Source organism: Rana temporaria, chromosome 9 (assembly GCF_905171775.1).
Source record: "Rana temporaria chromosome 9, aRanTem1.1, whole genome shotgun sequence".
Taxonomy (NCBI): Eukaryota; Metazoa; Chordata; class Amphibia; order Anura; family Ranidae; genus Rana; species Rana temporaria.
The window spans coordinates 117200310-117228101 of record NC_053497.1 but is presented as its reverse complement, the minus strand read 5'-3'; the positions used below and the strand labels follow the sequence as shown (position 1 = coordinate 117228101).

The window sequence follows — 27792 nt, the reverse complement described above, 5'->3', positions numbered from 1 at the left end:
ATAAGTATCCATCAGTGCCACCCATAAGTGCCGCCCATGAGTGCCCATCTGTGCCGTCTATGAGTGCCCAGTGCCGCCTATGTGTGCCCATCAGTGCTGCCTATGTGTGCCCATCAGTGACGCCTATGAGTGCCCATCAGTGTCGCATACCAGCGCCGCCAATCAATGCCACCTCATCTGTGCCCGTCAGTACTACCTCATCGATGTCCATCAGTGCCATCTCATCGGTGCCCATTAGTGCCGCCATATCAGTGCCCATAATTGAAAGAGAAAACTTATTTACAAAAAAATTAACAGAAAAAAATAAAAACGTAATTTTTTTTCCAAATTTTCAGTCTTTTTTTAGTTGTTGCGCAACAAAAAAAAAATCGCAGAGGTGATCAAATACCACCAAAAGAAAGCTCTGTTTGTGGGGAAAAAAGGATGCCAATTTTGTTTGGGTACAGTGTAGCATGACCGCGCAATTGCCATTCAAAGTGCGACAGTGCTGAAAGCTGAAAATTGGCTTGGGCGGGAAGCTGCGTAAGTGCCTGGTATGGAAGTGGTTAAACAACTTTTTTCTCTTGGATTTATTCCTGTAAGATCTACAATCAGCTGCTGGACTGAACGACGGGCTGGGCACTAAGATCCAGTGGTCTTCCCAGGCTGGCCAGCAAGCGTGTGCAGACCACAGCTATGCGCTAGGACAAACGCAACATAGCCCCATTGGACGGGGGCTGGCCCTGCAAGTTAAACGTCTAACGAGGTCGCATATGACCGTGTCCCAGGTCAAAATGTCCTAAGGGATTTACCTTTCATGCCCTGGATGTGTTCGGGCGATTCGGGTGTATTTGGCAGTCACATTGCCTTTTCGGAGATCAGATTTGCTGTTTGTGATCACGTACAGGCAAAAAAGGTCTGTCGGCTTCTTCTGCGACCTTTCTAGATGGATCACACAGCCATCAGGGGTTGGGTTCCTCATTTTCCTGTTACGGCGCATTCTACTTGGCTGCTTATTGCCTCTTGGGCCTTCCATCATCAGGCGTCAGTTGTGCTGGTTTGCAAGGTGGCCACTTGGTCGTCGGTGTACACTTTCACAAAATTCTACAACGTGGATGTGCTGGCATCTGAGGATGCTTCTTTTGGCTGCTTTAGGTGTTGCAGGCTGCTTTTTAGAGGGTCTATTCCCTATTGAAGGGGTATTGTTCAGGTTGGGCTCCAGTTTGTTTGTGTTGAGCTCCTGTTACCTGGTTGGCTCTTGTGTTTAGCCTTGGGATTTTTCGTTGTCCCCCCCTCATGAGTTCATCGACAGACACAGCACCTACCCCTCTAAGGAGTTTTGATGCTTCTGACACTGCTTGTTACTAAACTGAAGGCCTATAGCAGAGAGGGGTGCATATCACCTAGGACTGCCCATAGGTGTAGCCAAGTCTTTTTTCTGCCTAGTGTCCTACTCCTGTAGGGGGCAATATAACCCTATGGTTCTGAATAATGAAGTGCTGTGTCTGTCAATGAACTCAATGAACAATGATTTTACCTCAAGTCAAACATCCCACTTTTTTAACATTGTTTAATTAATTTTTTTCCATACTGTGACCAGAGCAGTGCATTGATACACTGTACTCTTCTGGGGAGGTGATCAGGATTTTTTTTATTACTTTACGATTGCTTATAACAGATCATTTTTACAAATGGCATCCATTCATGTTCCATTATGTACATTTGTAAAAGTTGTGATTGGCCACAGCTACCACATGGTACAGGAGCGCTATGTCTGTCGGTACAGGCTCAGAGAGCAGTGGGAGCCATTTGCTCCTGCTGCTGTCAATAAAAGTTTGCGAGGAGAGAGTGGGGGGCAAGCGCACACAGTCTGACTCAGGATCGAGTTTGTGCCCCCATAGCAAGTGAATTGATGGGAGAAGGAGCTGAGTGCCAGGCTGCCAGCGGGGTACCCACAATAAAGGAGGTTTGGGACTGCTCCATGCAAAACCATTGCACAGAGCAGGTAAGGCGTGTTTATTATTTTAATAAAAAAATAAAGCTTCACACTTGTGCGGGTGGTTGCGGGTGAAGGATAGCATGTATATCACACCTGTTCCTGCAGCCAAAGCATGCTGCTCTTTTGCAGATGTGCCGGGCTGCCATTCATTCTTAATGACATCGCTACACATTTCCCTACACCTGTGTTTAAAAAAATTAAATAAAATGCAGGTACCTTTTTCCTGCATGAAACACAGGCACAGTAGCCTATTCAAAAGGTGTTAAACTACCCTTACAATCAAATTTTTCTTGTGTTATTTTAAATATCTTTTCAGAATCTGTCCAAGTTCTGAAGTTGAGATATGACAGCTACCTGGAAAAGGAGAAAAGGTGAGTGGACCATATATTGTTTATCATTCAATAGCCATCAGATTTGAATATCTTAAAAGCTAAATTAAAGCGGCATTAAAGTGATTGTAAAGTCTCAGGCTGGGTTCGCACTTGATTCTGAGCATGCGCGGGTTTGGAACCGATGCTTTTGCGTACTAACCATCGGTTTTGACCTATCAGTTAGGCGTCCATCGGTTGAATTTTAAAGCAAGTTCTAACTTTTTGGACCGAAGGATAACTGACCGATGGGGCCCACACACAGTCGGTTTGGACCGATGAAACTGAACTTCAGTCAGTTTTCATCGGTTTGGTCCGATCGTGTGTACAGGGCCTAACAGAGTTTGATTGACAGCAGCATGAGCCAATGGACACAGAAGGCTTTTTATCTTAATGCATAGAATGCTTAAAAGGGGTTGTAAAGGTAAATGTTTTTTCATCTTAATGCATTCTATGCTTTAAGGTGAAAAAACATCTGTGTATTAGCGCCCCCCCCCTCCCCCCGAGCCCCCCTTTACTTACCTGACCCTTCGAAAGTCCTGCACTGTGAACGCGCAGGCTTCTGGGCCGTCTTCCTGGCTCATTCATTGGTTGATTGAAAGCAGCGAAGCCATTGGCTTGCGCTGCTGTCAATCAGATCCAATGACGCGGCACGCCGGGGGGTGGGCCTGGGTGATACAGTGAGCGGCTATGGCCGCCAGCTGTATCACGAGAGCACGCCCGCAAGCACTCAACACCATGCAAGCTCACTTGCATAAAGGTGTTGAGTCCCTGCGGGGGGGAGCCGAGACAGCCGCCGAGGGACCCCAGAAGACCAGGTTCGGGGCCACTCTGTGCAAAACGAGCTGCACAGTGGAGGTAAGTATAACATGTTTGTTATTTAAAAAAAAAATACCTTTAGTGATCCTTTAACCACTTCAATACAGGGCTTTTATACCCACCTCCATACCAGGCCTATTCTGGCACTTCTTTCCTACATGTACAAATCATCATTCTTTTGCTAGAAAATTACTCAGAACCCCCAAACATTATATATGTTTTTTAGCAGACGCCCTAGGGAATAAAATGGCGGTCATTTTGACTTTTTATCTTGCACAGTATTTGCGCAATAATTTTTCAAACGCCTTTTTTTTGGAAAAAAAATGATTTAATGAATTAAAAAATAACAAAACAGTGAAGTTAGCCCAATTGTTTTGTAAAATATGAAAGATGTTACGCCGAGTAAATAGATACCTAACATGTCATGCTTTAAAATTGCGCACACTCATGGAATGGCGCCAAAATTCGTTACTTAAAAATAAAAATCTCCATAGACAACACTTTGAAAAATGTTACAGGTTACCAGTTTATGTTTCAATAGTATTTATTAATTTTCTTCATAAACAAAAGGAAAGACATTATCGGTTATGGGGGGATGTACGCTTGTGTCGCTCTGTGTGTCTGATCAGCACGTGGAGGGGCTATGGCGTGTCCCTTTAGATAATCTCCCATCAACAGGAATGGTAGAATAATCTGGGTATGTGTTTGTAACAGTCAGGGGTTAACACTGTTTACGATATTCCATTCCACAAACCCACGACAGCTTATCCGACACTCCAACAATCCAGCAGACATGATCCATTGTATTTTCCCCCCCAGAATAACGAGACACAAGCTCTGTTCTCTGGTTCCAAACGAATGACCACTTTAATAGTAAACTCTCAGGTTTTTATACAGTCAGAAGCCAAATATGGACAATGACTCAACTCCACCCACAACATGACACAATAGGTGCTCAATACACATTCCTTTAGATAATGACCTTCAGATAATCTACATGAACTAATTATTAGTCATTACCCAGACATTCTGACTCTGTGACAAGCTATTCTCACCTGATACATAAAACACATTCCTTTAGTAAACCTAATTGACATGCTAATCCACTACACCTGAAAGGTCAGACATCTGACCTTTCAGACTGCCAACACATATCTATCATCAATAGAACTTTCACACAATACAGTGTCATTAGCATCACACAATGAGTGGTCCTTGAGAGGCAGACTTAATTAGCACAATAGACAATAGAATGCAAACACAGTTAGCTTTTTTCACTACAGCCAGGTAGACTTAATTAGCACCTCAGCAGCCTATGTTCCACATTGAAGGAGACACTTTCCTATTGACCTGTTGTAATTAGTTCTTCTAGACATTAAGGAATATATTGTGGATTACTGTCCCATGCTAAAACAATCCAACATATTTCCCTTATTTCCTGGCTCAATCTGTGCCCAAAAGTGACTCCCGTTACATGACTCCCTCCTTGTGGGACACTCCGGCAGACCCGGCTTGATCCTTTTCGGGTCAACTTGGGGATGTCCGGAACTAGGAGGGTGGGATGACGTCTGTTTGCCGGGATAACCCGTCCGTATTGCCATTTTGCTTACCAGGTCGGTAGCTGATGGTGAAGGTGAATAATGGAATTCAGTTCTGGAACAGTCACTTGCTTTACTCTCTCAATGGCTCACACAACCTGTTGCTGATGCTCTTGGGAGAGATAAGGCACAACCTGGGCGCAAATCCCATTTAACTTTTTGACAATTTCAGCCTGTTTGTGCATTTCAATGTTCAAGCCACGGGACATCTCATAATACATGATGTAGTGGCGTTGCATCTCCGATTTCTCACTGGCCAACTTGTCACATTTCCATTTTAGACTGTGATATTTTGCCTGATCTATGGTACATGTCGGGGAAGATAGTCTTACCCGGGTCTCAGCAGCAAGCAATTTGGTTCAGGCAAAGCGGGTCTGGGCACAGGTAGTCACTGGGTTGGCTTCAGCGGGGCACATTGGGGCGTAAGCAGAAACAAGGGGGGCCAAATCATTCCCCAGTAGAAATCCTTCATCACCCCCACATTCACGTGTCCTGAACCAACCCCCCAATCCAGGTGAACCCGGGCAACGGGTAGCTGGAAGACGGTGCCTCCCGCTACTCTTACGGTTACAGTGTCTCCGGTGTGCTGGCTCTCTGGGATGAGGTTCTTCTGTAGCAGGGTCATGGTAGCACCAGTATCACGTAGGTCATTGGCTACCTTTCCATTGACCCAGACAGTCTGCCTGTGTTGCTGCCTGTTGTCCTGGTTAGCTGCTTGTATTGGATCTGCCTCGTGCAGGTCGCCCCAATGTTCTTCCTCCTCAACGCAGTGGGCCGCAGGCATGGATGTGTGGGGGTTCCCCCTTTCTGGCTGTCTCCATGACTGTGACTGCCTGGGTGGATTCAACGGACAGTCTAGCTTTTTGTGTCCTAGCTGTTTACACCTGAAACACCTGATGGGCTGTGAGTAGTCCTGGGAGTTGAACCTAGGCTGCTGAGAATATGTGGCCGCTGGAGGTGGTGCTGTAGGGCGGTACGACTGGGGTTGGTGGGCGATAGCCGTAGGGGGTGCCGCCGATCGATAGTCCACCCGAGCTGTTGTCTTGACCACAGGGTTATCCAGTTTGCGGGAGTCTGTGTATTCGTCTGCCAGGCGAGCTGCTTCAGACAAGGAGAAAGGTTTTCGGTCCCGGACCCACTCTCTGACTTCCAGGGACAGTATGTCAAAGAAGTGCTCCAGCAGGAACACCTGCAGCACCTCTTCCCCCGGATTCTGCTTGGCATCCATCGACCCAGTGGGATGCAGTTATATATTTAGTAACTCAAATTTTAGATTGTCTTTTAGCATTACTCTATAACTGAAGTTCTGATGTAACTCTCTAATGTTGTTGAACAGGCAGCGGGAGCGGTCAGAGGACTATAAAATGAGGATCAACAATCTGAAAACTCAAATTCAGGAAGAAAAATTAAAGCAAAGAAAACAGAGGTGAGAGTGCAAGGTGAAAACTTTCAGTTTTCCTATGTAGATTTGTGTCAGTGCAGGAGGGGTTTCAGGGGATGGTGCCTTTCATTACTGGGGACAAATAGAAGGCAAAAGTATTAAATACCTCTATGGGGTAGATTCAGATAGAATTTACGCCGGCGTATCCATAGATACGCTGCGTAAATTCAAATCTGCGCCGGCGTATCTACTTTCTGTATTCAGAAAGCTAGATACGCCGACATTTGCCTAAGATACGACTGGCATAAGTCTCTTACGCCGTCGTATCTTAGGGTGCATTCTGATGCTGGCCGCTAGGGGCGCTTCCGTTGTTGTCGCCGTAGAATATGCTAATTACCTAGATACGCCGATTCACAAACGGACGTACGCCCGTCACAATGTATTTACGTCGTTTACGTTAGGCTTTTTCGGCGTAAGGTTGTTCCTGCTATTAGAAGGCGCAGCCAATGTTAAGTATGGACGTCGTTCCCGCTTCGAAATTTTAATTTTTTACGTCGTTTGCGTAAGTCGTTCGCGAATAGGGCTGGACGTAATTTAAGTTCACGTCGAAACCAATACGTCGTTGCGCCGTACTTGGAAGCAATGCACACTGGGATATGTACACGGATAGCGCATGCGCCATCCGTAAAAAAACGTCAATCACGTCAGGTCATCCCACATTTACATAAAACACGCCCCCCCCTTCCACATTTGAATTACTCGCGCTTATGCCGGCGCCATTTACGCTATGCCGCCGCAACTTACGGAGCAAGTGCTTTGTGAATACTGCACTTGCTCCTGTAAGTTACGGCGGCGTAGCGTAAATACGTTACGCTGCGCCGCCGTATCATTGCGCGCCCCTACGTGAATCTACCCCTATGTATACAAAGGAGCATAGGGGAGAGCTCATGGCCATAACACAGGTATTGACACAGCCCCAAATGATCCACAATGGCTCAAAAATGATATGGTCCAGAAATATTTATTTATTTAAATGTAGATAAAGCACCTGGACCAGATGGCATACACCCATGGATCCTAAAATAATTGAGCCCTGTCATTTCAAAGCCATTGTTTCTAATTTTTATGGACTCTTTAATGACTGAATAAGTACCACTGGACTGGCATAAGGCCAACGTGGTGCCTATATTTAAAAAGGGACCAAAATATTTACCATACCAAGTAACTATTACATAGTAGGGGAGGTTGAAAAAAGACACAAGTCCATCAAGTCCAACCTTTGTGTGTGATTTTTATGTCAGTATATTCTTGTATGCTGTGGTCATACAGGTGCCTATCTAATAGTTTTTTGAAATTATTGATGCTCCCCGCTGAAACCACTGCCTGTGGAAGAGAATTACACATCCTAACCTCTTTTACAGTAAAGAACCCTCTACGAAGTTTAGGGTTAAACCACTTTTTTTTGCAGAAAAGCTTTATACCTATTGTGGGGTCACCAGTACGGTATTTGTACAGTGAAATGATATCCCCTCTCAATCGTCTCTTCTCCAGAGAGAATAAGTTCAGTGCTCATAACCTTTCCTCATAACTAATATTCTCCAGTCCCTTTATTCATTTTGGTGCCTTTCTCTGGACTCTCTCCAGTGCCAGCACATCCTTCCTGAGGACTGGTGCCCAGAACTGGATAGCATAATCAAGGCCGCGGCCAGACCAGAGTCTCGTAGAGTTGGAGAATTATTGTTTTATCTCTGGAGTTAATCCCCTTTTTAATGCATGCCAATATTCTGTTTGCTTTGCTTGCAGCAGCTTGGCATTGCATGCCATTGCTGAGCTTGTCATTGGACCCCCAGGTAATTTTCCATCCTAGATTCCCCCAGAGGATCTACCCCAGTGAGTAGATTGCATTCATATTTTGCCAAAGTTTCCACATTCTGCGCAGAAATTATTTCCCTGCTTAGCTTAGTATCTGCAAATACAGAGATTGAGCTGATTATCCCATCCTCCAGGTCATTTACAAATACATTTAAATAGGATTAGTCCCAGGACAGAACCCCAGGGGGACCCCACTTTCCACCCGGACCATGACTAAGGGATGTGCAGAGTACTGAGGCTCTCGTTTCTTGTAAAGTTACACAGCCAACACCACATTCTACAAACCCCCACCCAGAGGCGTTCCTAGGGGGGTGCGGTCCGCCCCCGGGTGACACCCGCTAGAGGGGTGACATCATCCCGATTTAAATTATTATTATTTTTTTTAGCTGACATGTGGGGGGGGGGGGCGGCTCCCCCTCGCGACTGCAGCGATGAGCGCCGCAGAATCAGAGCGCCGAGCGCCACGGTACAAGAGGAGGGGGGTTGCGGGGTGACACCGCAGCACCATCCATCCCCTCCTCTCACAGCCACGGGCTGTTAGTGGTGGTTGGCACACAGGCACAGCCCCCTCCTCTGTTTGTGTGTATAGAGGGGGAGGGGCCGAGGAGACCTTCTGTCCATGTGCCGTGGTGCTGCCTGCGATGATCTGAGGTACTGAATGGGGAGGGGGGGTGTTTGCACTGAGGGGGTTTTCACTAAGGGGGGTTTGCACTGAGGGGGGGTTTGTACTGGGGGGTTGCACCGAGGGGGTTTGCACTGAGGGGGGGTTGCACTGAGGGGGGGATTTGCACTGAGGGGGGGTTGCACTGAGGGGTGGGTGTCTGCACTGAGGGAGTGTCTGCACTGAAGGGGGGTCTGTGTAACATGCAGGGGTCCAGAGGTCCCTTCTCTCTTAGCCCTCCCTATTCTCTCAGCCCCCCCTCTTTCAGCCGACCCGTCTCTATGAGCCCACCCTATTCTCTCAACCCCCCTCTCTCCAAGCCCCCTCCCTTCTCTCTCAGCCCACCAGTCTCTTTCAGCCCCCATCTCTTAGCCCTCCCTCCATTCTTAGCCCTCCCTCTCTCAACCCCCCCTCTCTAAACCCCCCTCTCTCTCAACCCCCCTCTCTCTCAGCCCTCCCTCTCTCTCAGCCCTCCCTCTCTCTCAGCCTTCCCTCTCTTTCAGCCCTCCCTCTTTCTTAGCCCTCCTTCTTTCTCAGCCCTCCCTCTCTCTCAGCCCTCCCTCCTACACCTCTCTGTCTTTCAGCCCTCCCTCCTACACCTCTCTCTCCCAGCCCTCCCGCCTCTCTCTCTCTCTCAGCCCTCGCGCCTCTCTCCCTCTCTCTCTCTCTCTCTCTCTCTCTCAGCCCTCCCTCCTACACCTCTCTCTCAGCCCTCCCTCCTACACCTCTCTCTCTCTCACTCTCTGTGCACATGTACCAATTTATTTATAAAAGCGGGCATGTGTGTGTGTGTATATATATATATATATATATATATATATATATATATATATATATTGTGAGGGATTAGCTCGTGGGGATCACCTTTTCTGAAATCACAGTCTGTAAGCAGGCACTTTCTTTTAAGTCTGGCGGATGCCAGATTTTATTTATAAACGGTTTGCAGATTAAAATAAACAAAACAGTAAATTAAATCCTTGCCGTCCGGCGCTAAACTAAACAAACAGGATCTCCTCTCTATACAGTGTGGGGCTAGTCCCTGACACCCACAAAACATGTAGTAAAGCAAACCTTTTAGTCCAGCACTCAGCGCTCCCCTCACTCAGGTCCCTTCCTGAGTTTCAAGCCAGAGCCCTGTTGTGCTCTCTTCCTGGACATTTAAAGTCCAGCTGATTGTGGACTCCAGTGGACCCAAACATCCGGACCGGAATCCTAGCCAGGCCCAGAGGCTGTAAAACCCGGAATGGATTCCGGTTCAATCTCTCATAATGGAACGTATGCGAGGTGAAATGTACCTATGATCATGTATCGCACCTCGCATAGCGTCACATATCCTCCCCCTCTGCTCAAGCCCCTGCGGCTGAGCACTTGACCCAACCATACAGTGCACACGGGAGAGGGCATCTGCATTATTTTGGAGCTTCCCTGGCCTGTGCTCCACCGTAAATTTAAAAGGCTGTAGAGCCAGGAACCACCTTGTCACACGAGCATTTTTCTCCCTGTTATCACACATCCACTTCAGGGGAGCATGGTCTGTGACCAGCTTAAATGACCTCCCCAGTAGGTAATACCTCAGGGAGTCTAAGGCCCACTTAATGGCGAGACACTCCTTTTCTACGATGGCATAATTTTTCTCGTGCTTGTTCAGCTTCCTGCTCAGGTATACCACTGGGTGCTCCTCACCATCCCTGATCTGTGACAGTACGGCCCCTAGTCCCACCTCAGAGGCGTCCGTCTGTATAACAAACTCCTGGCTAAAATCCGGGGTTACTAGTACGGGTACCATACAAAGAGCCTGTTTTAACTTCTGAAATGCCCCCTCGGCTTCGGGGTTCCATTTGACCATGACCGACCCCTTACCCTTCGTTAGATCGGTCAAGGGGGCGGCAATGGTGGCAAAATTGGGTATGAAACGCCTGTAATACCCCGTAATGCCCAGGAAGGCCCTCACTTGTTTTTTATTGACTGGTTGGGGCCATTTTTGAATTGCCTCAATCTTATTGGTCTGCGGCTTGACCATCCCCCGGCCAATAACGTACCCAAGGTATTTGGCCTCCTCCAGGCCTATGGCACATTTCTTTGGATTGGCCGTGAGACGTGCTTCCCTAAGGGAATCTACGACCGCTTGTACACGGAGCAGGTGCGATTCCCAATCTGGGCTGTGGATGACCACATCGTCCAAGTACGCCGCTGCATACGAGCGATGTGGTCTCAAAATTTTGTCCATCATTCGCTGGAATGATGCAGGGGCTCCGTGCAGACCAAACGGCATCCGCTTATACTGAAACGAGCCCTCAGGAGTGGAAAAGGCAGTCTTCTCCTTGGCCGATTCAGTAAGCGGTATCTGCCAATAACCTTTCGTTAGGTCTAGGGTCGTTATGTAGCGAGCCTGTCCCAACCTGTCCACAAGTTCGTCGACCCGGGGCATCGGGTAGGCGTCAAATTTGGACACACTGTTAAGTTTTCTAAAATCATTACAAAACCTAATACTGCCATCAGGTTTTGGGACCAGCACTATGGGACTTGACCACTCACTGTGAGACTCCTCGATCACATCCAACTCTAACATATTTTTTATTTCTTCCGCAACTGCCTCTCGCCGGGCCTCTGGAATTCTATATGGTTTTACATTTACCCGAACCCCTGGTTCCGTCACTATGTCATGTTGGATCGTGTTGGTCAGTCCGGGTAAGGGGGAGAAAAAGTCTCTATTTTTCTGCACGAATGCCCTAACGTCACTTTGCTGTGCTACGGACAGAGAATCTGTGATGGGAACGTCAGGTATCACGGGTATCCGGTCTGTTGGAGGCGGGGACGTGGCCAGTAAAGTCTCTCGGTCCTTCCAGGGCTTTAAGAGATTTACATGGTAAATTTGGTGTGGTTTCCTTTTCCCTGGTTGGTAGACTTTGTAGTTTACCTCCCCCACCCTTTGGACAACCTCAAAGGGACCCTGCCACTTGGCTAAAAACTTTCTACCGTGGGAACCAGTACCAACACTCTGTCCCCCGGGTTGAAAGTACGGACCTTGGCACCCCGGTTATAGACCCTCCTTTGGGCCTCCTGGGCTCGCTCCATATGTTCCCGTACTAGGGGCAGAATGGTTGCGATTCGGTCCTGCATCAAGGAGACATGCTCTATGATGCTCCTATATGGGCTGACCTCTCCTTCCCACGTTTCTTTAGCAATATCTAGCAGGCCCCTGGGATGCCTACCATACAAAAGCTCAAAGGGGGAATAGCCTGTGGAGGCCTGTGGAACCTCTCGTATGGCAAACATGAGATATGGTAGCAAAAAATCCCAGTCTCTCCCATCCTTGTCGACCACCTTTTTCAACATACTCTTCAATGTTTTATTAAACCTTTCGACCAGACCATCTGTCTGGGGGTGGTAGACAGAAGTACGGAGATGGGAGATTTTGTACAATCTACACAACTCCTTGGTAACCCTTGACATAAAAGGGGTGCCTTGATCGGTCAAGATCTCTTTTGGGATCCCCACTCGACTAAACACCTGGACTAATTCCTTGGCAATAACCTTGGCGGAGGTGTTACGCAAGGGTATGGCCTCAGGATAGCGAGTCGCATAGTCCAGGATCACCAGAATATGCTGGTGACCCCGGGCAGATTTCACGACCGGCCCCACCAGGTCCATGCCAATCCTTTCAAAGGGGACCTCAATTATTGGTAGAGGAACAAGGGGGCTGCGAAAATGGGGCGATGGTGCTGACATTTGGCACTCGGGGCACGATTCGCAGTACTCCTTGACCTCTGCATGCAAACCGGGCCAGAAGAATCTTTGGGTGATTCTCTCCCTGGTTTTTTCGACCCCGAGATGTCCCCCCATAACATGACCATGGGCCAGGTCTAGCACCACCCTGCGAAAGGGTTTGGGAACCAGTAGCTGTTCTACCTCTTCCTCTCCATGTTTTATCACTCGATATAACAAATTGTTTTTAATTGCCATGTAGGGAAAGGACACCACCCAATTAGGATCCACCGGTTCCCCATCCAACACCTTAACATTTTCCCTGGCATTTATGAGGGTGGGCTCTCGCAGCTGCTCGGTACAGAAATCCTCCCTCCTGACCTCCAAGTCGGGTACCACATTTTGGCTACTCTCCATGTCAGGGTCAGGCAAGGTTTCCTGTTCATTACCCTCAAGCTGGGTGCTAGCTTCTAAGTCCTCCGGTTCCCCAGCCATGGCAGGGAAAGGAAGAGGATCTCCGGCTTCCTCGATCCCACCAACAGCATGCCCTTCCCTTTGGCAAAACGGGTCTGGTGAGAGTTCTCGAGTTTCCCCAGTAGGGGTAACGCTATCTACTGGCCTCCCTTCACTCTCCCATAACTTCCAAAAATGAGGAAAGTCTCTCCCCACTAAGGCTTCATGGAGCAGTGAAGGTACCACCCCCACTGAATGTGTTACACAGCCCCAGGGGGTATCAACCTCAACCACCGCTGTCTGGTAGTCCCGAGTGTCCCCATGGATGCATATTACCCCAATACAACTGGGGTGTAGTTTTGCGGGGTCTACACATGCACTCCTGACTAAGGTCACCACACTACCAGAGTCTAGCAGGGCTGTAAGAGGCTTGCCATCTATTGAAATAACGCACATTTGTTTTTCAAGGCGACTCTGACTTGTCGCAACACATGCGACCTGTGCAAACAGAGAAATGCGTCTTACCCTATCAACATAATCACATTGCATAGGTTCATCATTTAGAGGGCAATCTGCAGCAATATGGCCTAATGCATGGCAACGAAAACACTGTATTTGCCCTACCCCCAGTCCTTTTAACGGTCCCAAAAACCTTCCTGGCTTCTTTGGCCAGTCTCTAGGTCTAGGACCTACAGTCTCATCTGCTGTAACAACAGTCTTATCCACTCTCCCCAAACTCTTGAACCCCGGAACAGTCTTACCCGAACCGTTGGGAGATCTTGCACCCCGAGACACACCGAAGTGGGGCGTAGGTGGGTTTATCAAGTCCTCAGTAGCACTGTACCTCTCCACTAGGTCCACCATTTGGGCTGCAGTGTTGGGGTCCCCCTGTCCGACCCACTTTCTCAGGGTAGCAGGGAGCGCACGCAGGTACCGGTCCATTACCACACGCTCCACAATCTGAGGGCTGGTCAGAGTCTCTGGCTGCAACCACTTCCTGGTGAGGTGGACCAGGTCAAACATTTGTGACCGGGGTGGCTTGTTGCTGGAATAGGACCACTGATGCACGCGCTGGGCCCGAACTGCCATGGTGACACCCAATCGTGCGAGTATTTCTGTCTTTAGAGTCTCATAGTCCTGGGCCTTATCTGGTTCTAGGTCAAAATAGGCCTTTTGGGGTTCTCCTGTTAGGAATGGGGCCAATAGTCCCGCCCACTGCTCTTTTGGCCATCCTTCGCGGTCAGCGACTCTCTCGAAAGTCGCCATGTACGCCTCAACATCATCCGCCGGTGTCATCTTTTGCAGGTGGTAGGAAGCACGTACAATCTTTGGTTCCGCTAACACCGGAGGTGCGGACCCCTTTTTCAGTTCCACCAGAGCTTCGGCGAACTGTCGGTTCATCTCCTGCTGGGCAGCGTGTTGTGCTGCAACGGCCTCTGCGACTTGGCGGTGTTGTGCTGCAACGGCCTCTGCGACTTGGCGGTGTTGTGCTGCAGCGGCCTCTGCGACTTGGCGGTTTATCTCCTGCTGGGCAGCCTGTTGTGCTGCAGCGGCCTCTCGTTGTGCTGCAGCGGCCTCTGCGACTTGGCGGTTGGTTTCCCGCTGGGCTGCATTGGCCTGTAGCAGGGCCTTTAACATTTCTTCCATTTTCAGAAAAGTGCCCGCTGAATCCACCACGTGTGAGGGATTAGCTCGTGGGGATCACCTTTTCTGAAATCACAGTCTGTAAGCAGGCACTTTCTTTTAAGTCTGGCGGATGCCAGATTTTATTTATAAACGGTTTGCAGATTAAAATAAACAAAACAGTAAATTAAATCCTTGCCGTCCGGCGCTAAACTAAACAAACAGGATCTCCTCTCTATACAGTGTGGGGCTAGTCCCTGACACCCACAAAACATGTAGTAAAGCAAACCTTTTAGTCCAGCACTCAGCGCTCCCCTCACTCAGGTCCCTTCCTGAGTTTCAAGCCAGAGCCCTGTTGTGCTCTCTTCCTGGACATTTAAAGTCCAGCTGATTGTGGACTCCAGTGGACCCAAACATCCGGACCGGAATCCTAGCCAGGCCCAGAGGCTGTAAAACCCGGAATGGATTCCGGTTCAATCTCTCATAATGGAACGTATGCGAGGTGAAATGTACCTATGATCATGTATCGCACCTCGCATAGCGTCACAATATATATATACATACATACGTGTTTGCGCTTTGGGGTGCACACCCTAATGTAATAGGTTGCGCACGCCTATGGAGAGGACTAAAAAGATATAACCATGCCAATGGTACAGCAGAAAACATATAGCACAGTGAGGAAGGTTTGTGGCCCAGGATGATAGGACAGTCAAAATTAGAAACGGCTTGCATTACACCAACAGTGTAGCACAAGCCAGCAGGGACACTTTCCATGCTGCCCCCCTGCAAAGTGCTGCCCTAGGCCTGGGCCTTGTTGGCCTAAGCCAGGATACAGCGTTATATGTTTCTCTGGGTCTGGGTCCCTTATTTCTCCCTTCCTCTCTCTTCTCTCCCCCCATTTTTGGTCAGACTGTATACTGTTGTCTATATTTCTGAGGTTCCTACCTATATGGATACTACCTAGAGACTATTGTGCTGCAGTGTATGTGAAATATTCTTTCATGTGTTTTGTTTGTTTCTTTTTTTTAAATAAAGAAAATGTTTCTGTTTAAAAAAACGATTAAAGGAGAAGTAGACCCTAAAGCTTTTTGGCCCGACTTCTCCTGTGGTTCACTGGAGTGCAATTCGTTCTGCACTCCTGTGACCTGTTTTCAGCCAGCTGCGGACTAAAGTCCAATGTTGCCTGACATTACTCAGGCGGTCTCTTTTTATCACTGGTAAATTATTGGCGCAACAGAACTACTAAAACACTCCTAAGTAGATTTTGCCTAATGTGGTGACTGCAAGCAAGTAGGTAAATCTCTCAGTACCCAAAGACCACTCCTGTATCTTAGTCCTTATAGGAATAGCCATACATTTTACTCATAGTAGAACAGTGTACTATGGCAATCTATGTGCATGTCAAAACTTGTAAAAAGAACCTCATGATCACTTAAATCATCTTTAGTGTTTTCTGGTAATATTGATGGCACCCCCCTCTTTTACACAACTAGGATTTCCTCTTTGCTGATTTCACAGCTCTTTCATGCATATAGGTTAAGATTTTACAAGCAAATGTCTGCAAAACTATAGTGCAATAATTTGATTAGTATTGGCAGCTTCCTATAAAGATTTCAGCTGTCGTCCCAAGCTTTCAGCTTGTTTTAATGAGCCTGGGTTTACACAGGTCTGGCTACGGTTTTCAGTCCGGTGTCCTGTGCGTTTGTGTCCATCAGTTCAAGTGTGATTCAACTGCACCCGTACCGGACCCAAAAACACACAGGACCCTTTTCAAATTCGCACCACAGCTACCTGAATATGTGTAAACTGGCTCCATTAAAAGCCTGTCACATTCAATGTAAAACCCATCCATTTTGCATGTATGTGAACCCAGCCTAAAGCGGATCTTTACTGCATCTGAGCACCACAGTCCAAAAATACGGTTTAATTCATTTTTAATATTCAAAGCAAACTCCTCCCATACATGTCTCTATGCTTTATTTTCTTGAGAAATCCCCTTGAAAAACAACATCCTAGAATTTCTTGGTCTGGCCATCTTGAGTAAGGGCATGTAGCATTTACTTCCATGAATCCTTAGCTCAAGCATGCATGCAGGAGAGTGTGCTTAGCTGAGAAAACCCCTTCTCTTCTCCTCCCTTTCTGAAGACTCCTGGGATGTATGACATAATTTGCCTGGGAAGCAAACCAGGAAGTAATGAAAGAATTGTAAAAAAAAAAAAATTACAAGTAAGTATGATATACTTTCCTATCTATTTACTAATGCTATCAGCATGAGGTTTAAAAATAATCAATGTTGATTTGGAGAGTGAAGTTCCATGCAGGCATAAGGACATTTACATATAGTACAAAGCTTTGAATGTTATTAAAGTAGAGTTCCACCTTGCAGGAGGATGGTGGAGCAGATACCTATCTTTCACAGGTATCCTGTCCCCACAGCTGCGGCTAATTACAGTGATGAAAATAAGTATTTGAACACCCTGCTATTTTGCAAGTTCTCCCACTTGGAAATAATGGAGGGGTCTGAAATTGTTATCGTAGGTGCAGTGGCGTCACTAGGGTTGGTGTCACCTGGTGCGGTAAAATATGGTGTCACCCCCCCCCCCAATAAAAATTTTAAAATATTTTTTACCCTACTGTTTGCTCTCTGTTCTCCTTTCTTCCCCTTTTCTCTCTTTCCCTATCCATCTTTCTTGTGCGTTCTATCCCTTCTTCTTTCTCTCCATTTTTTGTCCCCTCCCCCCACCTCTCTTTCTCCAGAACCGCAATTCACATCTCAGGAGCCTATAGGCCAGGGGCGTACCTAGAGCATTTGGCACCCGGGGCGGATCCAATATCTGGCACCCCCCCCCCCCCCACACGTTAAAATGTAAAAACACCCCACTGTGCCCCCTGCATACCTCTGCATCCTTCAATATCTTTTTGTTACTACTGTGTACCCCTCTCCACAACTGCACCTCTGGACCACTTTACATTACACAGCCCCCTGCATCACTGCACCCCTTTTACATTACACAGCACCCTGCATCACTGGACCCCTTTACATTACACAGCACCCTGCATCACTGCACCCCTTTTACATTACACAGCACCCTGCATCACTGGACCCCTTTACATTACACAGCCCCCTGCATCACTGCACCCCTTTTACATTACACAGCACCCTGCATCACTGGACCCCTTTACATTACACAGCACCCTGCATCACTGCACCCCTTTTACATTACACAGCCGCCTGCACCTCTGCACCCCTTTACATCACATAGCCCCCTGCACCTCTGGACCCTTTTACACTACACAGCCCTCTGCACCCCTTTACATTACACAGCACCCTGCACCTCTGGACCCTTTTACATTACAAAGCCACCTGCACCTCTGGACCCCTTTACATTACACAGCACCCTGCATCACTGCACCCCTTTTACATTACACAGCACCCTGCATCACTGGACCCCTTTACATTACACAGCACCCTGCATCACTGCACCCCTTTTACATTACACAGCCGCCTGCACCTCTGCACCCCTTTACATCACATAGCCCCCTGCACCTCTGGACCCTTTTACACTACACAGCCCTCTGCACCCCTTTACATTACACAGCACCCTGCACCTCTGGACCCTTTTACATTACACAGCCCTCTGCACCCCTTTACATTACACAGCACCCTGCACCTCTGGACCCTTTTACATTACACAGCCCTCTGCACCCCTTTACATTACACAGCACCCTGCACCTCTGGACCCTTTTACATTACACAGCCACCTGCACCTCTGGACCCCTTTACATTACACAGCACCCTGCATCACTGGCCCCCTTTACATCTCATAGCCCCCTGCACCTCTGGACCCTTTTACATTACACAACACCCTGCATCACTGCACCCCTTTTACATTACACAGCCACCTGCACCTCTGGTCATGTCAGCTTAAAAAAAAAAAAAAAATTTTTTTTTTTTTTTTTTTTTAAATCGGGATGGTGTCACCCCTCTAGTGGGTGTCACCCGGTGCGGCCCGAACCCCCGCACCCCCCTAGCAACGCCACTGCGTAGGTGCATGTCCACTGTGAGAGATATAATCAAAAAAAAAAATCCAGAAATCACAATGTATGATTTTTTTTAACTATTTATTTGTATGATACAGCTGCAAATAAGTATTTGAACACCTGAGAAAAACAATGTTAATATTTGGTACAGTAGCCTTTGTTTGCAATTACAGCGGTCAAACATTTCTTGTAGTTTTTCACCAGGTTTGCACACACTGGAGGAGGGATTTTGGCCCACTATTCCACACAGATCTTCTCTAGATCAGTCAGGTTTCTGGGCTGTCGCTGAGAAACACGGAGTTTGAGCTCCCTCCAAAGATTCTCTATTGGGTTTAGGTCTGGAGACTGGCTAGGCCACGCCAGAACCTTGATATGCTTCTTACAGAGCCACTCCTTGGTTATCCTGGCTGTGTGCTTCGGGTCATTGTCATGTTGGAAGACCCAGCCTCGACCCATCTTCAAAGCTCTAACTGAGGGAAGGAGGTTGTTGCCCAAAATCTCGCAATACATGGCCCCGGTCATCCTCTCCTTAATACAGTGCAGTCGCCCTGTCCCATGTGCAGAAAAACACCCCCAAAGCATGATGCTACCACCCCCATGCTTCACAGTAGGGGTGGTGTTCTTGGGATGGTACTCATCATTCTTCTTCCTCCAAACACGGTTAGTGGAATTATGACCAAAAAGTTCTATTTTGGTCTCATCTGACCACATGACTTTCTCCCATGACTCCTCTGGATCATCCAAATGGTCATTGGCAAACTTAAGATGGGCCTTGACATGTGCTGGTTTAAGCAGGGGAACCTTCCGTGCCATGCATGATTTCAAACCATGACGTCTTAGTGTATTACCAACAGTAACCTTGGAAACGGTGGTCCCAGCTCTTTTGAGGTCATTGACCAGCTCCTCCCGTGTAGTCCTGGGCTGATTTCTCACCTTTCTTAGGATCATTGAGACCCCACGAGGTGAGATTTTGCATGGAGCCCCAGTCCGAGGGAGATTGACAGTCATGTTTAGCTTCTTCCATTTTCTAATGATTGCTCCAACAGTGGACCTTTTTTCACCAAGCTGCTTGGCAATTTCCCCGTAGCCCTTTCCAGCCTTGTGGAGGTGTACAATTTTGTCTCTAGTGTCTTTGGACAGCTCTTTGGTCTTGGCCATGTTAGTAGTTGGATTCTTACTGATTGTATGGGGTGGACAGGTGTCTTTATGCAGCTAATGACCTCAAACAGGTGCATCTAATTTAGGATAATAAATGGAGTGGAGGTGGACATTTTAAAGGCAGACTAAGGCTTCTTTCACACTATGGATTGTATGTCCGTTTTATAATATCCGTATTACACCTATTAACGGACGTTTATTAACAGATTTAATAACGGATACATACGGATAAATATTTTACCATTCTTCCTTTATTGAAAACGGATAATGTTTATCCGTATATATCCGTATACATCCGTTATATCATTCCTTTCTAACGTCCGTTAATAAAAAAACATTTCACCCTTTCTTGAAGTCCAGCTCCAGAAGTCGTATGGATATTCAGGGGAACCCCGCCGTCAATTTAAAACAAAAATGACGTGCGGTTCCCGGTAAATATCCATAACCAGACCCTTCAGGTCTGGTATGGATATTCAGGGGAACCCCGCCGTCAATTTAAAACAAAAATGACGTGCGGTTCCCCCTAAATATCCATAACCAGACCCATTATCCGAGCACGTTGACCTGGCCGGCCGCAGAAAAGAGGGGGGGACAGAGTGCGGCCCCCCCTCTCTCCTGAACCGCACCAGGCCACATGCCCTCAACATGGGGAGGATGTCCCCATGTTGATGGGGACAAGGGTCTCATCCCCACAACCCTTGCCCGGTGGTTGTGGGGGTATGCGGGCGGAAGGTTTATCAGAATCTGGAAGACCCCTTTAACAAAGGGGACCCCCAGATCCTGACCCCCCCCCTGTGTGAAATGGTAATGGGGTACACTGTACCTCTACCATTTCACGAAGGAAGTAAAAAGTATTGTAAAAAAAACACACTGACACAAAAGAATAAAGTCCTTTATTAAAAAAAAAAAAAAAAACTCCAGCGCTGAAAAATCCACTCGTTCCCGGCTTCCTGCGTTGTCCTGATCCAGCGACGGGTGCGGGTGATCTCCCGCGATGAGAAGATCCAGCGTCGGGTGATCTCCGCTCCCAGCGAATGAGCGGCTGAAGCTGTGACATTTCTTATATAGAGGAGGTCTTCCCCAGTGATGTAGCAGAGGTACGTCAGAGGGGGCAGGGTCACGTGACGGGTGGCTCTGCCTCCTCTATATAAGAAATGTCACAGCTTCAGCCGCTCATTCGCTGGGCTGTGCCCAGCGGTGAGAGGAGGTCCGGGATGCTGCTGCGCCGGATGGATGGATCTTCACATCGCTGGAGCGGAGATCACCCGACGCTGGATCTTCTCATCGCGGGAGATCACCCGCACCCGTCGCTGGATCAGGACAACGCAGGAAGCCGGGAACGAGTGGATTTTTCAGCGCTGGAGTTTTTTTTTTAACCTCTTGACCACCGCCCCATGTCAAAAAGACGTCCTCTTTTTAAAGTTGAATATCTTGATAACGGCAGCAGCTGCTGCCACAACCGAGATATTCATCTTTTCAGGGGGCGGTGGTGTACACGATAACGGCGGTCTCCGCGGCGGATTCGCCGCGAGATCGCCGTTATCGGTGGCGGGAGAGGGCCCCCCCCCTCCCGCCGCTCTCCCGCGCCCTCCGCCGCTTACCGGAGCCGTCGGTAGCGGCGGAGGGGATCGGATGTGTCCGGCAGCTGAGCGGGGACGGGACTGAAGGAGAAATCTCCTTCACCCATCCTCATAGCTCTGCTGGGCGGAAGTGACGTCAAAACGTCAGTCCCGCCCAGCCTCTTAAAGAAACATTTTTTTTTGTGTCATTTGAAAAAATGACATTTTTTTTTTTTTATTTTTTTTTTTGCATTTAAGTCTAATTATGAGATCTGAGGTCTTTTTGACCCCAGATCTCATATTTAAGAGGACCTGTCATGCTTTTTTCTATTACAAGGGATGTTTACATTCCTTGTAATAGGAATAAAAGTGATCAATTTTTTTTTTTTTTTTTTCAGTGTAAAAAATTATAAAACTAAATAAAAATAAATAAGAAAACCCAAAAAATTTTTTTTAAAGCCCCCCGTCCCGACGAGCTCGCGCGCAGAAGCAAACGCATACGCGAGTAGCGCCCGCATATGAAAACGGTATTCAAACCACACAAGTGAGGTATCGCCGCGATCGTTAGAGTGAGAGAAATAATTCTAGCCCTAGACCTACTCTGCAACTCAAAAAATGCAACCTGTAGAATTTTTTAAACGTCGCCTATCGAGATTTTTAAGGGTAAAAGTTTGACGCCATGCCACGAGCGGGCGCAATTTTTAAGCGTGACATGTTGGGTATCATTTTACTCGGCGTAACATTATCTTTCACAATATATAAAAAAATTGGGCAAAATGTATTGCTGTCTTATTTTTTTATTCAAAAAAGTGATTTTTATCCAAAAAAAGTGCGCTTGTAAGACCGCTGCGCAAATACGGTGTGACAAAAAGTATTGCAATGACTGCCATTTTATTCCCTAGGATGTCTGCTAAAAAAAATATATAATGTTTGGGGGTTCTGATTAATTTTCTAGCAAAAAAATTGTGATTTTCACATGAAGGAGAGAAGTGCCAGAATTAACCTGGTGGGCAAGTGGTTAATAAAGGACTTTATTCTTTTGTGTCAGTGTGTTTTTTTTACAATACTTTTTACTTCCTTCGTGAAATGGTAGAGGTACAGTGTACCCCATTACCATTTCACACAGGGGGGGGGGGTCAGGATCTGGGGGTCCGCTTTGTTAAAGGGGTCTTCCAGATTCTGATAAACCTTCCGCCCGCATACCCCCACAACCACCGGGCAAGGGTTGTGGGGATGAGACCCTTGTCCCCATCAACATGGGGACATCCTCCCCATGTTGAGGGCATGTGGCCTGGTGCGGTTCAGGAGAGAGGGGGGGGGCCGCACTCTGTCCCCCCCTCTTTTCTGCGGCCGGCCAGGTCAACGTGCTCGGATAATGGGTCTGGTTATGGATATTTAGGGGGAACCGCACGTCATTTTTGTTTTAAATTGACGGCGGGGTTCCCCTGAATATCCATACCAGACCTGAAGGGTCTGGTTATGGATATTTACCGGGAACCGCACGTCATTTTTGTTTTAAATTGACGGCGGGGTTCCCCTGAATATCCATACCAGACCTGAAGGGTCTGGTTATGGATATTTACCGGGAACCGCACGTCATTTTTGTTTTAAATTGACAGCGGGGTTCCCCTGAATATCCATGCTCAGTAAAATTAACGTCCGTTAACATAACGGACATTTACGGAGACATTTACTAACGTCCATGTGCCATAGACTTCAATGTTAAAATATAACGGACGTTAATATATCCGTTACTTGCAACGGACAAAAAATTGACAAAAAATAGTGCAAGACCCGTCACATATTCCGTTATAACTAACGTCCGTATGTTATAACGGACTATTACGGATCTTTACGGAACATAAAAAAATCCCATAGACTTTAATGATATTTTATAAAGGACGTATAACTTCCGTTTTTTAACATTATCTGACGGATTTTAAAACGGATTATTAAAACGGATTTATTTTGTAGTGTGAAAAGGGCCTAACAGGTCTTTGAGGGTCAGAATTCTAGCTGATAGACAGGTGTTCAAATACTTATTTGCAGCTGTATCATACAAATAAATAGTTAAAAAATCATAAATTGTGATTTCTGGAATTTTTTTTTTTGATTATGTCTCTCACAGTGGACATGCACCTACGATGACCCCTCCATGATTTCCAAGTGGGAGAACTTGCAAAATAGCAGGGTGTTCAAATACTTATATTCCTCACTGTATATCAGTGCTTGGCTCCCACCCCTCCCCCCCTGTCGCCAGGCCAGTAGGAGAGCACAGCGAGTGCCTCACGCATGCGCAGTAGGGACCTGGCGTGAAGCTGTAATGCTTCACTACCAGGTTCCCTTACTGGCAATGCCGGCGGTAGCACCCGACAGCTGATGGAGACATCAGCTGTGGTGCTGACTTCGCTGGACTCCAGGACAGGTAAGTGTCCTATTATTAAAATTCAGCAGCTACAGTATTTGGAGCTTCTGGCTTTTAATTTTTGCAATAATGGGTAGACCATTGCTTTAACTTATTTAGAGAACCTCTTTTGTCTGGAGTAGTCCTTCAGGAAATGATCTCCATTCATTGAAATGCATCATTAAAATACCCTTGTCCAGAGATAAACATGAGCGTGACATTGCTGGTTTCTGTAAATGCTAGTAGTTTCCTGTGTCTAGCTTCAGCATTTGAGTCCTGGAACACGCATACAGGAGAAAGTCTGAATTTCTTACCTCGCTACTTGTACCAGAGTGGTATTGAAGCCAATGTGGACATGGCAGCTAGACAACCAGAGAAGAATGGGTCAGCAATGGCAGCCAACATTTAACTCTCAAACATTCACTGCATGTGGGTACTAGCCTGGAACTGTTATGAAACGTGGTTTATATGGGATCATCAAAACATTGATATGTCTGTTTCTTCTCTTGCTTTATTTAGGATGAGGTTTGAGGACCAGCTAGAAAATCTTATGACCAAACACAGAAACCTGGCAGAATTTTATGTAAGGATCTTTGTATTTTGTGGTCTTCATGTTTAAAGAGAAAGCTGGCTGTGTGTTCCAATGGCTTCAAGAAAAGTACAGTGGATGTGATATTATCTTTGTAGTGTTCGATTCTTGAATTTTTTAGTTGTTATAACTTATAAAACAGCTCGCTCGCAAATCTTTTTTCAGAATCCAAAGAGGCTTGAAGAAGAGATCTCTCGCTTGGAAAAACAGAAAAATGAACTAATACAGGAATGTAAGTACTGATTATTTTCCCAAGAGAAAAAGGGGAATTACAACTATGCTATGTTTTTAAACATTAAAAAAGTAGCAAAACAACAACTTTCATATGTGTATGTTTTTGGCTTAGCCCCAGATCTAAAATGTATGCCTGCTTCTAATGATTAGAGAGAATAGATTGGAGAGCCAGAGTGTGTGTAAACTAATCCAACTGCCTTAATAAAGTAATCTTACAACAGTTCAAGGTCACATGACTCAAAGCCATGCGTTGAGATGTTGAAATCAGCAGAGCCTTCCATTATCAAACTGTATGAAAACTCCACTCTGGAGCTCACAATACAGAGCTTATGGGGTAGATTCACAAAGGGCGTCCTAACTTTGCGGCGGCGTAGCGTATCGTGTTTACACTACGCCGCCGTAAGTTAGCGAGGCAAGTACATGATTCACAAAGTACTTGCCTGCTAAGTTACGGCGGCGTAGCGTGAATCGGGCGTGCGTAAGGGCGGCTAATTCAAATTCGGCTGAGGGGGCGTGTTTTATGTTAATGGGTCTTGACCTGACGTGATTGACGTATTTTTTACGAACGGCGCATGCGCCGTCCGCCTACATATCCCAGTGTGCATTGCGGCTAAGTACGCCGCACGGTCCTATTGATTTAGACATGGACGTAAATGACGTAAAACCCTATTCACGGACGAATTACGCAAACGACATAAAATTGTACTATGGAACAAACAGGCCCATGGGTCACATTTCACCTCTGTCCCGCTTATTTTTTTGATCAAACCTAGGACTTCTTTCCAGAATTTATGTATCTGCGGGCATTGCCACCAGATGTGAGCATGAGTCCCCTAATGCCCACATCATCGCCAACATAATGGTGACGTCTCGCTGTTCATTCTGTGAAGTCTTAGTAGCACAAAATACCATCTAGTCAGGAGCTTGTAATTCATCTCTTTTATTTTGTTGTCTATAGAGGTAGAGTGGACATAATCCAGGATCTGTCTCTTCTTATCCTCTGGATTGTGTTGTTTTAGTTCAACTTCCCATGCCCTTATAGATTTTAGCTTCTCCAAGCACCCCTCCAAGGTCAGTATACCGTATATGTTTGATATCCCTTGTTTACCCGAGCCACTCCGGTCTATGAGTCTCTCCCAAGGGTTCAACTCATTCGGAGCCCTCATAGGCTTTGGTAGAGATTGGACAAAGTGCTGGACTTGTCCATATCTCCACTCGTCCCCCTCCACAGCTCCACACCTTTCTTGTATGTCTCTCAGAGGGCTCAGGGTGTCCTTCTTCATTATGTCTTAGTTTCAATACACCCGTCCTTGCCCATCTCAGGAAACTGCCCCCCTCCTTGCCCGGCAGAAAGTAGTCCGTACCCGTAAGGGGCAGTTGGGGGCTATTATATGGCCATCTTTTAATTTTACATATTCTGTCCCATATTCTGAATGTTTCTTTGGTTATTGATGGGGTGTCTCCTAGGAGGCATCTGTATTGTTTTGGAACCCATATTCTTGTGCCCAAATTTGTGCCACTCAAGTTCTCCTCAATGCCTACCCATTTTTTCCTTAGTCCCCCCTCCTGAAACCTCCTACAATTTGTACAAACAACAAAATGCCTTGGCCTGGCACTGAGGATAGCTAGCATAAATTGCAATTTGGGGGCTGCTCACCGCTGGGCTCACGTCCAATCTGGCGTGCGTTTCACTCATGCTGGGAGACAAACTAGAAGCAGGGATCCGGAACTAGTGTGACCGGAATCGCCTCGACGTACGTTTCGTGAGAATCATGCCATCAGGAAGAAAAAAGAGAAACAGACCCAGGGCTTTCACACTTCTTCAAAGGGGATATACTGTATTTTAACACTTTTTTCTTTTTTTATATATATATATATGAGGCTTAGTTTTTTTTTACTAGAATTACGACATTTACAAAATCTTTTCTCTCACTTTGCTTAAAGATAGGGAGAAGCTCCCTAAACTTAAAGAAATAAAGGAAACTGAGGCAAGACTCATAGATGATGGTATCCTTACCCCAGAAAATGTCTTCCTTCACAGTGAGGAAGCTGTGTGTGTAGTGTAAGTAATCACGCTGACCATATTTCTTTTACTTACAGTATTTTTATTGAAAATATTAAGTACACAAAAGAGAAATATTAGCAATAGCAAATCAGAGTTTCAGGTTATCACCAGCATAATATGGGAACATATCAGACGAAGGACAATAATTATCTAGGTAAGTACAGGTTGTTCAATGATAGAATATATATATATATAAAACTCAACGTGTGTGTGTGTGTATGTATGTATGTATGTTCCAGCATCACGTCCAAACGGCTAAAGATATTAACATGAAACTTGGCACGCATGTTACTTATATGTCAGCAACAAACATAGGATAGGTGGTTTAACCCTTACCCACCCCCATTTGCCATGGTCGGGGTTTTTCTTTAAAGTCCCATTCAACTCTATGGGAAATACATGTTACTTCATAACTTCCAAACGGCTGTACATATTTCGATAACACTTGGTCACATGTTACTTATATGTCCACTTAAACTATAGGATAGTTAATTTATCCCTTAACTGCCCCCATTTGTGAGGGTCGGGGTTTTTGTTTAAAGTCCCATGCAAATCAATGGGAAATGTATGTTCCCACATAACTTCTGTACGCCTGGAGATATTTCAATAATACCTGGTACACATATTACTTATATGCCAAATAAAAATATATGACAGTTAAATTAACCCTTACCTACACCCTTATATAAAAGATGGGTATATTTATATTACTATGATTTTCCTCCCCAAAAGGTTAAGATAGGAAGACCGGGCAACGCCGGGTATTCAGCTAGTATATATATATATGATATATAGATATTTATACAGTATGAGGACCCCCATCTTGAAATAAAGAAATAAAGTGTCTTGTAAATTGGCCCAATTTCGGGTGCAAATTAAGAGGGGACTATACCTACAGCCCCCATCCCACCGCCGTGTTCCTATCTAAAAAAAAAGGGTGGATAAAGCCCCCATCTTGAAAAAGAGTATCATATATATTTACCCACTTAAGGAGGGGGCCTTCAGCCCCAATCCCACCGCCGTGTCCCTATCTATAGATTACTAAAAAAAAAAAAAAGGGGGGGGGGATGAGAACCCCCATCTTAAAATAAAAAAATAAATAAAGTGTCTTGTAAATTAGCCCAATTTCGGGTGCAAATTAAGAGGGGACTATACCTACAGCCCCAATCCCACCGCCATGTCCCTATCTATAAATTACTTAAAAAAAGGGGGGGGATAAAACCCCAATCTTGAAAAAGAGTGTCTTATATATTTACCCACTTAAGGAGGGGACCTTCAGCC

General features: G+C 46.4%; 1 protein-coding gene across 1 annotated transcript in view; it reads left to right on the top strand.

Moving 5' to 3' along the window:
• The window catches only part of LOC120913896 (synaptonemal complex central element protein 1-like), a 104877-nt gene that overhangs the window by 56358 nt on the left and 20727 nt on the right, over positions 1-27792 (top strand). Inside the window, exons 5-9 of the mRNA XM_040324230.1 lie at positions 2295-2349; positions 6100-6189; positions 24143-24206; positions 24378-24444; positions 26391-26508. Of these exons, the coding sequence (XP_040180164.1) occupies positions 2295-2349; positions 6100-6189; positions 24143-24206; positions 24378-24444; positions 26391-26508 (394 nt within the window). The remainder of the gene's footprint in view (positions 1-2294; positions 2350-6099; positions 6190-24142; positions 24207-24377; positions 24445-26390; positions 26509-27792) is intronic.